Source organism: Dendropsophus ebraccatus, chromosome 7, assembly GCF_027789765.1.
Source record: "Dendropsophus ebraccatus isolate aDenEbr1 chromosome 7, aDenEbr1.pat, whole genome shotgun sequence".
Lineage (NCBI taxonomy): Eukaryota > Metazoa > Chordata > Amphibia > Anura > Hylidae > Dendropsophus > Dendropsophus ebraccatus.
In genome coordinates this window covers 77,220,639-77,233,941 of record NC_091460.1, presented here as the reverse complement: position 1 = coordinate 77,233,941, position 13,303 = coordinate 77,220,639, and the positions used below count along the sequence as shown (strand labels likewise).

Below are 13,303 nucleotides of genomic sequence, written 5' to 3'. Positions count from 1 at the left end.
TGTGCCCGCAGTAAGCACCGGGCAGCCCCTCCGCCTGTGCCCGCAGTAACACCGGGCAGCCCCTCCGCCTGTGCCCGCAGTAACACCGGGCAGCCCCTCCGCCTGTGCCCGCAGTAACACCGGGCAGCCTGGCACAAGTTTGTTATTCAGTGTGTGCTGTGTTGCAGTTTGTAAGGGGAGTGGAGGTGGGCGGGGCCTGCGGGATAGAGGGCGGGGCCTGAGTAACCTTGCATTGAATGTAATGCACTGAAGCCCAGAAACTATAAACACATGCCAGTGCCAGGTACACAGGGAGTATACACGGCCGATCGGCGCTGCCAGACCCCGCAGCAGCAGCAGCACTACTACTACCAGCACTACGTGCCATCCCCGGAGCCGCACTGCACCGTACACACAAAGACACCACCATGAACGGCTTCTCCTCCGAGGACTCACACCGGGATAGTGGCGGAGAGGTGACCTCCCCCACAGCCGCTGCAGCCCCGCCGGTCCCCTCTGTGGCTCTGGGGCCCCTAAACGGGCAGATCTGCTGCTTACGGGACGAGGGGGAGAGGTGCGCCCGGCCAGCGGGCAATGCCAGCTTCAGCAAGAGGATCCAGAAGAGCATTTCCCAGAAGAAAGTCAAGATCGACCTGGACAAGACAGTAAGTGGCATTGTGTGCCCGGTGCGGGCTGTGCTGGTGGGGGACGGGGTGCCCGGTGCGGGCTGTGCTGGTGGGGGACGGGGTGCCCGGTGTGTGCCCGGTGCGGGCTGTGCTGGTGGGGGACGGGGTGCCCGGTGTGTGCCCGGTGCGGGCTGTGCTGGTGGGGGACGGGGTGCCCAGTGCGGGCTGTGCTGGTGGGGGACGGGGTGCCCAGTGCGGGCTGTGCTGGTGGGGGACGGGGTGCCCGATGTGTGCCCGCTGCGGGCCGTGCTGGTGGGGAGTATGGGATCAGAGCTGCAGGAGACAGAGGCCGGGAGGAGGGGGAGGACAACAACAAACTAGACAAGTCAGCCGCAGTGTATGAGCCCGGATAGTGTGCATGTGTCCGGCTGTGTGTGCATGTGTCCGGCTGTGTGTGCATGTGTCCGGATAGTGTGCATGTGTCTGGCTGTGTGCATGTCTGGATCAATGTGTATGATCCCGGCTGTGTGTGCATATGTCCGGATAGTGTGCATGTGTCTGGCTGTGTGCATGTCTGGATCAATGTGTATGATCCCGGCTGTGTGTGCATATGTCCGGATAGTGTGCATGTGTCCGGATAGTGTGCATGTGTCCGGCTGTGTATGCATATGTCCGGATAGTGTGCATGTGTCCGGCTGTGTGTGCATGTGTCCGGCTGTGTGTGCATGTGTCCGGATAGTGTGCATGTGTCTGGCTGTGTGCATGTCTGGATCAATGTGTATGATCCCGGCTGTGTGTGCATGTGTCCGGATAGTGTGCATGTGTCTGGCTGTGTGCATGTCTGGATCAATGTGTATGATCCCGGCTGTGTGTGCATGTGTCCGGATAGTGTGCATGTGTCCGGATAGTGTGCATGTGTCCGGCTGTGTATGCATATGTCCGGATAGTGTGCATGTGTCCGGCTGTGTGTGCATGTGTCCGGCTGTGTGTGCATGTGTCCGGATAGTGTGCATGTGTCCGGCTGTGTGTGCATGTGTCCGGCTGTGTGTGCATGTGTCCGGCTGTGTGTGCATATGTCTGGCTGTGTGCATGTCTGGATCAATGTGTATGATCCCGGCTGTGTGTGCATATGTCCGGATAGTGTGCATGTGTCTGGCTGTGTGTGTGTGTGCTATGAGGAGAGCCATCCCCTGTACACAGTACACACACAGCTAGACACCATTGTGATACACTGTAAATGAGTGAGTGTCAGCCAGCTGCTTCCTGTCACTGGAAACTTCATGTGACTGCTGGCCTGCAGGGGGCGCTGTGCTCGGGGTTCGGGAGTGCGCCCCTTTGTGTGGAGCAGATGGCCGGGGTGTTACACGGTGCTGTCCGCTTGGGGGGCCTTTGTTCCTGCCCCATAGTCTGTGTATATATGTATATATCTGCCCTGTGTGACGTGGCCGCCTCCTCCGCGTGTGCCGCACAGGTGAATGCAGTCTATTGTTCCCTGAGAGCAGCCATGTCCGTGTGCTCGGGGATTACTGGCAGCAGCAGCAGGAAGTCCAGCCCGATCCCTGCTCTGTGACTGACAATGGTGACTGCTGCAGTCTGCTGGCTCCCCCGCCGCACAGGATCCTGGGATTTGTAGTCCTTTGTTGGTGTGGGAGAAGTTGGCTGGGAGAGCTGAAACTTGTTTTGTCTGCTGTTCTTCCCCGCGGCTCCTCTAGGGCTCCCACAGGATGTGACTGCAGTGTGCTGCTCTGTATAGTGTGTATAGTGTGCTGCTCTGTACAGTGTGCTGCTCTGTACAGTGTGCTGCTCTGGGTAGTGTGCTGCTCTGGGTAGTGTGCTGCTCTGGGTAGTGTGCTGCTCTGTACAGTGTGCTGCTCTGTATAGTGTGCTGCTCTGGGTAGTGTGCTGCTCTGTATAGTGTACTGCTCTGTACAGTGTGCTGCTCTGTATAGTGTGTATAGTGTGCTGCTCTGTATAGTGTGTATAGTGTGCTGCTCTGTATAGTGTACTGCTCTATACAGTGTGCTGCTCTGTATAGTGTGTATAGTGTGCTGCTCTGTACAGTGTGCTGCTCTGTACAGTGTGTATAGTGTGCTGCTCTGTACAGTGTGCTGCTCTGTACAGTGTGCTGCTCTGTATAGTGTGCTGCTCTGTATGGGAGGCTGCATGTAGCATTGGGCAGGGGACATTACACGCAGGAATCACAATTAGTAGTGAATGGCAGGTGTGGATTCAACCACCTTCACTAACATTAGCTGGGATGTGACACTGGGATCCTGGGTAGCCGTAGCCCAGGCCTAAGTCACACAGCCACCAAACTGCGGAGACTCCAATATTACATAGGAACAGCACTAGTCGGCTGTTGCCATGGTTAAGCCCCAGAAAGTTTAAAGGGAATCTGGCATGGTGACAGACAGCGGTGAGACGAGTTTAGCTCAGGTATATTTCGGTATAGTCACACACATGCCAAGATTTATTGGAGATTGAGAAATCTGTATCATGCATTTAAAGGGGCCCTCTAGGCTTGATTGATGGCCTATACTTAGGATGGGCCATCAATATCTGAGGGGGGGGGGCTGTCTCCTTTTCCTGCTGATCAGCTGAATGAAGGCAGTGAGAGTGATGTGGCCCCTGCACAGTACTGTACACTGGGTGACGGCTGTAGATGCTATTGTAGTCTTTCTATTGAAGTGAGTGGAATGGCTGCAATAGCAGCCAAAGTCACCAGAGAGCTGGGCCGGGTGGCAAGTGAGGAGCCGGACCCCCACCAAGCAGATATAAACAACCTCATCTAAACCTCCCCCTGGAGAAGCTCTTTGATGGGATTGTTGTAATGTTTCCATTGAAAGTGCATAGATTTGTGTAAGTCTCATGGATGGGACAGCCGCAGAAGTGTCCACTGTGACTAGTCGTCTCACTTATATATATTAGGTACATGACTTGAATGAGACTTGCGGTAATCTGACCAAAGTTGGCTTGTGTCCCCAGGCTGAACGGAGTTGTTTTTGCAGGAAGCACATGGGGAACGGGTTTAATAAAGACTGTAATAGCAATGTGCAAGGCTATAAGTGTCCACCTCCTAACAGATGTATGGCATTGGGGCTATCAATATACATAGTGTTCAGGTAGAATTTGCAGAGTAAATGATAGTTCCCCGGGTGCCAGACTGTGAATAATTCACCCATGTTTGCACCCTGGCCCCAAGGGGCCTATTACATCAGGAAGGGGGGGGGTCATGTTACTCTGCTGGGGGCACCGTTTTCCTTTGGTTTGTAAATGTATTTATACCACGCTATTTTTATAGGAAGACCTGATCATTTCCCCAGCTTTAGCAGATTGTAGTAAACACGACAGACCATCTTATCCTGACTAGTTTTTATTACATTGCTTTGCATTTGCTTCGTTCTCATTTCGCTAGGTTGGCAAGCATTGCAATAATTCCCGCACATGTAAGCTGGGAGCTTAGGCTTTTGTCTGGGATTCTGGGATTTTCCTAGTGAACGGCATGCTACGTAATAACTATACAGCAGATATACACTTGGCAGGTTGTGTGCTGGTAAGCCTGGCTCCATTACATTTACACTTACAGTAAAGCGTGACAGAAGATCTCTATGTGCTTTGTATTGTGTGGTCAGGAAAATATGGATTGTGGAGGAAAATGAAGGTGAAAATCCTGTCTGTCTGGAAATAGGGCAACAAACACAGCACATGTAGGTTTCACTTTCTTTTAGGCGTCTGTTCACAGCACATTTAAGTAGGCCGTGCATCAAAGCTTGTCGGTCATGGCCAATGAAGGGTGTTGACAAATTACCAAGTGACCTCTTCCTTGCTGTTTTGTCGGTCTTCCTCCTTGTTCCCCGCTGGCTACCTGTGCTATTACACTCACATACAATAAGGGGGGGCTGCCCGGACGATCGCAGCGGGATAGGGGATAACTATCTGATCTCTGGGCAGGGGCGTCTGTCCATGAGGATAGTGTTCGGCTGTTTCAACAGCTCCTATAGAGAAAAAATGAAATAGCAAAACATACATGCGTCCTGTGGCTGTGGGATAACTTTGTGAGATGAAAAAAATCCCTTTAAAGTTACTATTATTAGTTTATCCTCCTATAGGTTTATTATTCTCTGCTGAAAGTTTAGTAATATATCTCTATTTCGGGCAGATGATTTTTTTTTTTTTCTGATTCAGATGTCAAGATCACCTGAGTAGGTATTAGAGATGAGCAAACCTACAGTAAGTTTGGGTTCATGCGGCCCTGAACACTTGATATTTGAATCCTAGAGGCTGGAGAAGATGGATGCAGCCATAGAGCTGCCTGGAAAACATGGATACAGACTACTTTTAGGTGATAGGAAAAAGATAGCATTGAACATATCAAGCTTAGCCAACCATGTTTTAGCACAGTATAAAAATAAATAGTGCTTATTTGGGTATGTGTCAGGCCCATGTATACGGACATTCACCTCAAGTGTTGTGTTCAGAACAGAGTCTTAAGGCCCTATTCCACGGGCCGACTGAGGAGCAAACAAACGCTGTCAGCGCTCGTTTGCTCCTTGTTCCCCGCTCGCTGCCACTGCTATTACACGCAGCAGCAGCAGCGAGCTGGTGAGTGCTGGAGGAGCTGCGGGGGTCTGTCTGGGTGATCGCTAGATCGTCCGGGCAGCCCATAGAGGATAGTGGCGGTCTGCTGCCGGCGCTCCTATTCCAGGGTGTGACGGCAGCAGATCGCTGCTATCACAGTTGTTTGTTTTTCAACATGTTGAAAGACAAACGGCTGCAACGATCAACCAACATGAGAGATGTCGGCTGATCGTTGCCTTCTATTCCACGGGACGATTATCGTCTGAATACACCCGATAATCGTTCCATGGAATAGGGCCTTTAGATGTCCTAATGGGATGTTATTGTTATTGGGAATAAATAAACACCATCAAAACTTCTGGAAAATGCTTAATTTAAACAATAGGTAAATTTCTGACAATGCTTTTTATTTATTGAAAATATCATTCATTTATACTTTTCAATATAACAATATAAAAGGGATCAAGCAAAACAAAATGTTTGTCTCCGTTTTTTGTTTTTTTTTTTTGTCTTTTTGTAGCATGTGCAAGTGTATGTGATAATACAAAGCCTACGCTGCCATTAAAAGTGAGAAGTTTTTTAGGTATATACAATGGGGTCATTCATTGCAATAGCTATATAAGGAAGACAGTACATTTTCATGAAATCAGTTTTCTCAGAGGATATTTGAATTCCATAAATCAGAATTCACAATTTGAGTCTGTAGAGTCTATATTTTCAATTATAAGTTACCTTTTTATGACATATTTTACTATGTGAAAAGATTCTAGTGAAGACAGAAGGATAATACTCCTCAAAGGGAAGCTTTATCCTTCTGAGATCTGTTCCCATTAACAGATTAATGTGATCTCAGCCTAGTTAAAAAGAAAAAAATATATATAAACTTCCTTTGGCCAAAATATTTAAATGGAAACTATCAGCAGGTTAGACTGATAGCACCCTATAGCATCCAGGACGCTGAGGAGGAAAGTATGTTTAATATTAAAATATTTAAATGGAAACTATCAGCAGGTTAGACTGATAGCACCCTATAGCACCCAGGACGCTGAGGAGGAAAGTATGTTTGTTACCGTCCTCCTCGGTGCCGCTCCCGCGCTGTTAGTCAGCGCAGTCTTTGGATGGGAGCATTTTTAGGAGCACTTCTGTGTCCCCACAGCGTCATCCAGCCTGCCCAATCTATTGATAATGGAGCGGGCAGGCTGGGTGACACTGTGGGGACAAGGCAGTGCTCCCGGGGGAAAATTATGCAGACTAACAGCGCGGGACCAGCACCGAGGAGGAACATAAGATACATACCTTCCTCCTCAGCGTCCCGGGTCCTATCAACAGGTTAGATTCGTCTAACCAGCTGATAGTTCCCGTTCAACAGGGTTGTCTGGGGAGGATTATTTTGGAAAGGAATGTTGGTTCTAGAAATATAAAAAATAAAATAAAAAAATCAAGAGAGCATACCTGCCTGCCCTGATCGCCAGGTGCTCTCCACTTCTTCTTACTTTCGATATAACAACCATGCAGGAGCTCTCTAGTCAGTCTCTCTGACTGCAGAAGTGATGCGCCTCAGTCCATGATTGGCAGTGTGGGCTTTTCCTGCTGGGTTTGAACTTAAAGTAGAAGTCCAGCGAAATTTTTTATTAAGGTATTGTATTGACCCCCAAAAGACACCGGGCTGTGGCTGCTGGCAAAGAAATGCTTAGTGTCCCCCCAGTGCCCTGTGTCCCTCAAGTGTCCCCCTGCCATCATCCTCTCCAGCAGCCACAGCCCGCACAGCTCTGGGGGTTGGGTCGTGACATCACCATGTTATCCAGGAAGTGAAGCCTTGATGCAGTAGTAAGTGCAGGGAAAAAACACTTTATGTGCATTTCCTGTAATAAGTGTATATTGGTAATTTGTATAGTTTCTGGGGGGCAATACAATACTTTAATATTTCCTGTAATCTAAAGAAGGGTAGAGCACCAGGAGCCATCGGAATGGTAGTGGTGGGGGGTTGGGGCAGCTGGATGTGCTTTATTTTTTTATATATGCAGCACTCAGGGTCCTTTCTAGACAAAAGTTTTGAATGGAACCTGTAATCCCTTTTATTTCTGCCTGAACCACAAGTCATCAGGATGATCCTCTGCGGGTATAGGGAGAGATTTATCAATTAAAACCGGTAAGGAGAGGCCACCGGGGACCACCCAGTGATTTATTATTCAGGCAGCATGAAAGTGACAATAGGTTCCCTTTAAGTTGTCTTTTACTAAATGATGTTGATTTTTACTTTATTGAATCTTTACTATACATGTTCTGCTTTCTTTCCCTAGGCAAGACACCTTTATATTTGTGACTTCCACAAGAACTTAATTCAGAGTGTGAGAAACAGACGGAAAAGAAAGGGCAGTGACGATGACGATGCAGACTCCCCAGTTCACGATGCTGATACCCCAGAGGTACGTGTCATAAAAGGAGCGGCTGCAGTTACTCTTTATTAGCTCCCACTCTGTCCATTTGTTCCTTGAAAGTTCCCAATGACAGTGTAGTGTCACTGTTCTTCAGTAGTGTGTAGAGCAAGAAATAATGACACTGCCCCATGGCCTTAATTTCTTTGGCTGTGAAGAATAGGCTTTGTCTGTCTTTACTTAAAGACTCTGGGGCTGAGATGAAACATTTCTCTTGTAAGGCAAGGCTTATGAAGACAGTGTTTGATAGTGTGACTTCTAAAGCACTGACTGTACAAAGAAAAGTCCAGAGAAGACATTGTAGCTGTGAATATATACAGTATAATGTTAGTAGGAAGTCATCAGCTGGCTATAGACCTACCAATAATGCAGGCAAAAATGAGCATTTGTGGCATCAAACCCTATTTTCTGGTCAATGAAGTACAGTTCCATCATACATCATGCAACCCCTTCACTCCTATAACCTCAGATGACCTGTCTCTTGTCTCTGTAATGTAGTGTCATGTCTTGTCTTTTATATCAGAATTGGCTTGGAGTAATTGATATTTTCACAAACAAAAACTTAGCTGTGATGTTAATATAAGTTTAGATACCATGGGGGATTTATCAAACATGGTGTAAGTGAAACTGGCTCAGTTGCCCCTAGCAACCAATCAGATTCCACCTTTCATTTTCCAAAGAGTCTGTGAGGAATGAAAAGTAGAATGTGATTGGTTGCTAGGGGCAACTGAGCCAGTTTCACTTTACACCATATTTGATAAATCTCCCCCCCCCATGTATTTAAAGCCTCATATTACGCACAAAACCCCCCCACAGCAGATGCCTACAATATACCGCCATTTACAGATAAATAATGAACCCTGCTTAGACCAAAGCTTGCCATGCAACTTAAAGTTGGCTGAATTTTGGCAGGATCGGTCAACCATCTAACATGTATGGGGGCTCCCACTCTCCCCTTACAACAGCTATCAGGGTAGAGAATGGTAGTTCCCCTTTTATCTAAGGTGTATGGGCACAATCAGCAGGTTAAATGAAAATCCACCCTGCTCCCTAGTCTGTTACCTTCATCCTCAGTGCCGTTCGCGTGCTGTTTGTTCTGAAATCCTCTGCCAATAAGCCATTAGGAGCACTGGAGACGGAACAACCGCCCCCTCAAGCAGCAGTCCAGCCCACCCCTGGCTAGCCCCTCCATCGTTAGAAATTTTTGGACGCTAGACAGACAGTCTGGGGAGCCCTTCCCACATCTTCCTGGGCTCGCTGTTGTCACGTGTAATGGTGCCGGAAAGGAACGGGTTGATCCTCACCATCGGCCCGTGTAATAGGGGCTTTAATTACATAATCTAATACATCAAAGAGCTAATAGAAGTGGAATGTATCCAGTAATTCACCTTGACTTGACTTAGAAAAAAAAAAATCTATAAACTGAACATTAAAACTGCGGTCCTTCTGCTGTTTCTGCATGCGTTTCAGGTCATACCAAGTTAATAAGCCTGGTGCAGCTGCTGACCTCTCCAAAGATGTATTTCACATACATATTAAGAAAATACAAAATGTTTGGTTAAATGAAGAATAAATCAAACATTTTCTACAAGTGTCTAGGGCAGGCATGTCCAAAGTCCGTCCGGAGGGCCATTTGCGGCCCGCGTTCCGTACTTTTACGGCCCCCCAGGTATCCAGCTTGCTATTATCTGCCTGTGTTATAAAGCATATAGCATGTAGCATGTAAAATGGTCGGCCCTCGCACATGTTCACTTCATCAAATTTGGCACTCTTCGAAAAAAGTTTGGACATGCCTGGTCTAGGGTAAAGAAAGCAAATTTCCTGTGCACTGATCTGAAGGCCACTTCCAGCATTAACTTTCAAGATAACATCATAAGACTTAAAAAACAATCCTTTGCAATAACCCTGCTTTCACTGATCTTTTTTTGAGAAATCAGCTGGGTTTTTTTTTTTTCAGTTTTTTTATTTTTATTTTTTTCTGTTGTTTCTAGGTAGACCTCTTCCAGTTGCAGGTAAACACGCTGAGAAGATATAAGAGGCATTTTAAGCTTCAGGCAAGGCCCGGTCTGAATAAAGCACAGCTTGTTGAAGTAAGTAGTAGCATTGCAGAATTAGTTACTTTGTGATTTTTATTATTTTAATTCCTTGCTGTTTTCAAGAATTCCCCTTGCTGTTTATGATTTGAATTATAACATATTGTTTTTATAATGTAAAAGAAAACACAAAAAAAACATATGTTGTGTGTTGTTTTTTACTACTATTAGAAGTATATAGCTATACAGTTGCACACATCAGAGCTTTCCTCTTACATTACATTGTGTAATACTCAGCGCACATAAATCTGAAGAAAGTCTCTGACCTGATGTGAACAGATCTTTAGCCATGTGCAATCTCATGTTGGAAGGCGTATAGGTAAGTGCATTGACTTGCAGTGCATAGATATATCAATTTTTTTTACATCACCTAATGTATATCGATAACAAGATGTGAAAAACATAGCAACGTACCATAAAGTACTTTATGTTACTAAGCTAAATTCATCCAGCTGTTACGCATGGACAGCGTTATGTATCTGATGGACACGTTATGTATCTGACTGTTCTTTTTCTTTCCTTAGATCATTGGTGGTCACTTCAGAACGCTCCCAGTGAATGAAAAGGACACACTTACATATTTTATCTGCTCAGTCAAGAATGAAAAAAACAAATCAGATCACAAGTCGGACGGGGGTCTCCATTAGAAGAAAATGCAGTTATGTTTTATGGACATTTGCATTTGCCGGAGAGCTATAAAAATCCTTGAAAAGATTGACATTTGTAAAAAGGTTCAATGTTATTTTAGTGCTTTCTGTGGAAACGGTATTTGATGTAACAGCAGAGATTTGCCTTTACTTCCTAATCCATAGGGATATTTACTTTGTGCATGACACTGACTGCTATGATCTGTAAGAATAATCATTGAGAATCCTTGGTAAGAAACATTTGCTGTCAATCATGTCCAAATTATAAATAAGAAGTTATGCTGCTTGACATATTTTTAAAGGGGTTCTATAGTTTTCTATTAACATTGCTAAAATAATAGATCATAGTTCCTAATGTTGTCATGGTGCCCAATGAGGAGGAGTAGTTATATATGGACAAGACTTGTATAAATGGTCAGCACTCCATACACCTCATGCAGCGTTGCTTTTTGAGCTTGCTCAGCAAATATGATTTTATTGGAAGTCTATAGTAGTTTATTTGCACTTGTTTTAAGTGCCACATCCATTTTTATTGTTCAAGTGCATCTAAAAGGAAGCAACTTTGCAAACAGTCTTCATTTAAATTAAGAATTGTGTCAGCAGCTCCTATTCAGTTCTATGTGTCTCCATAATAATAAACCACAAACAAACCTGTAAACAAACTTCCTTTCGACTGAACTCAGACTAGGCGTTCAAAAAAACAAAACAAAAAACTATTTGGCTCAAAAACGCTACATCGAGAGTGATATTAACTGTAATGACATTTTTTTTTGTTTGGTGTTTTTCAGCGCATTTGCAGTTTTTGTTCAATCGCAGCAGGCACATTTTTTTGTTTGTTTCAAGAAACATTGGCATTATTATCTCAGGCTTCTATAGGGGATAAAAAAAAGTCAGAAAAAAAATTGCTGGCAGATTTTTTTTTTTTTTTTTAGCCCCCCTAAAAAATGGTGAATGTGTGCCTGTGCAAAACATTTACAATGTTGCACCAAAATGTATAATTTTTTTTACACTGGTTTTCTGGTAAAAGATAAGCGATAACATAAACTAAACAAAAGCTGACTATGTTTAGACTGTTGAAATGAATGGGGCTTGCTACAGTACGACAGTATATTTGTCATCATCCCATCCTTGGAGGGATGCTGACTGATACCTGTGATGTACTGCATAAATGCAATGTGAACCAAACAGGTTTTATATGTAGTCTGGAGACACAGGACTGTGAATTGGAGCTGTAATTGCAAAACGATTGGATATTTTTCACTAAAGGCCCTTTTAGACGGGCTGACTATCGGCAATTGCTAGAAATACTCATTTGGCTATCGCTTCCCTTTTAATTTTGGATGCACCAACACATTGGTTGCAAAGCTAAACACTGCCTTTCACTCATTTATATAAACCCCTTTAAATTTCAAGTTTCTTTATGTATTGCACAGCCAGAGAACACCTATTGAAATGTATGTTGTGTTGTTGCACATTGTAGTCAGTTGTCTCCTTATTACTCTTATCTGCACTACAAACAATAGTAGATAAAATCAGATTGCTGTGTGTAATGTCTACAATTATGTTTGTTCTCCTGGTGAGGTGCCACATGATTTACTTTGTCCTTTGTTTAAAGGGGTTATTTAGTCTTTGCAAATAAAGCTTATTATGGCAAACACATACATCAACAGTAATGCATTGCAGGATTTAATACATTACCAGGTGTAAGTGTACCTTAATAAACTTTATTTGTTCCATATACCTTAGATAGCTGTTGCTTGCACACTTATTCTGCCATTCCACACCAACATGTACGTGCACAGTCAATTCACTTGAGTGTGCATGCATTAACATTAGTAGAGGTAAGTGGGAGCCTCAGGTGAAACATACCTGGTGGCTTATCTCTAATGAGAACAAAGGGGATTGTACATGTTGAAAATTAACATGTTCTGCCATTCTTTTCTCCAACACCTTGCAGTTCAGGGAGAATCAGGAGATCCCAGTGCACATTAGATGGTTAGAAAGTAATTTGTCTAATGTGTACGGCCAGTTTTAGCCTTAAAGAATCTAATTTAAAAAATCTGGTCTGGAGAAAAATAAATAAGAGCTGGCACATACTGACAGTGCTGGGGTAAAGAGAATAGATGAAAAAAAAGTACATCAGTATGATTACACAGATAGATGTATAAGAAGCTACCGTGACCGCTGGTATTGCTGTATGACATAATGTAGCTGTACTTTTAGGGTTAGAAATTTTTTAAACGACTCAGTAATAATTAGAGATGAGGGAATCTATAGTAGTAAAAAAGCGAAGCCCTTCGTTACGCTCGGCTGTTGGCTTTCAGGCTGCTCAGGTTCCTCCTCTCTGCTCTGTACCTGGAAAAGCTGGATACAGTCCTGGTAGAAGTTTCCAGCTTTTCCAGGCACCCGGAGCAGAGTTTAAAAGGAGCAGCCTAAATGCTGAGCATAATAAAGGGCTTCACTTTGTTACTACTGTAGATTCGCTAATCTATAGTAATAATGAATTCTTATGTTAATTTAATTCTATAAGGGTACAGTGGGAAAGTATTTGTGCTACTCACCTACTACTGAAAAAACTCATCCTATTAAGACTGTAGCTGTGGAGGCTGCTTTTCCCTATTTACAGCAGACTGTTTTATTAACGCTTTCCCCATGACTTATTCCACCAAGTCAAGCTTGACTAAATATGCTTTCAATGGTTTAGAGTTACATTTCTTGTTTAGCATGTAATTATGCTATAGGTTGCACAAACTCTCCCTATCTTGATATAGCCTTTAGAAGTTGCACTTTCATTTTCTGGGGATTTTAGTCCATGTTGTTGGTATGTACTGGGTTAATGTTGGTGACCTAAATCTCTGGATCACCCAGTGTGTATATTATTGTGATGGCTTTAATAAAAAAAAAAAAAATTATATATATATATAAATAAAGTGCCCCCTAACGAA

At 44.4% G+C, this 13,303-nt stretch overlaps 1 protein-coding gene across 1 annotated transcript; it reads left to right on the top strand.

The window, feature by feature from the left end:
• Nucleotides 1-239: 239 nt before the first annotated feature.
• On the top strand, nucleotides 240-13,303 carry SAP30 (Sin3A associated protein 30). Its single transcript, XM_069977811.1, has 4 exons — nucleotides 240-644; nucleotides 7,484-7,609; nucleotides 9,610-9,708; nucleotides 10,236-13,303. The coding sequence occupies exons 1-4, from the start codon at nucleotides 408-410 to the stop codon at nucleotides 10,356-10,358; spliced, it is 585 nt and encodes a 194-aa protein (XP_069833912.1). The 5' UTR covers nucleotides 240-407; the 3' UTR covers nucleotides 10,359-13,303.

Coding starts and splice junctions, on each gene's coding strand:
- SAP30 (XM_069977811.1), top strand. CDS start 408: ATGAACGGCTTCTCCTCCGAGGACTCACACCGGGATAGTGGCGGAGAG. Junction 645..7,483: donor AGATCGACCTGGACAAGACA/GTAAGTGGCATT, acceptor TTCTTTCCCTAG/GCAAGACACCTTTATATTTG. Junction 7,610..9,609: donor ACGATGCTGATACCCCAGAG/GTACGTGTCATA, acceptor TGTTGTTTCTAG/GTAGACCTCTTCCAGTTGCA.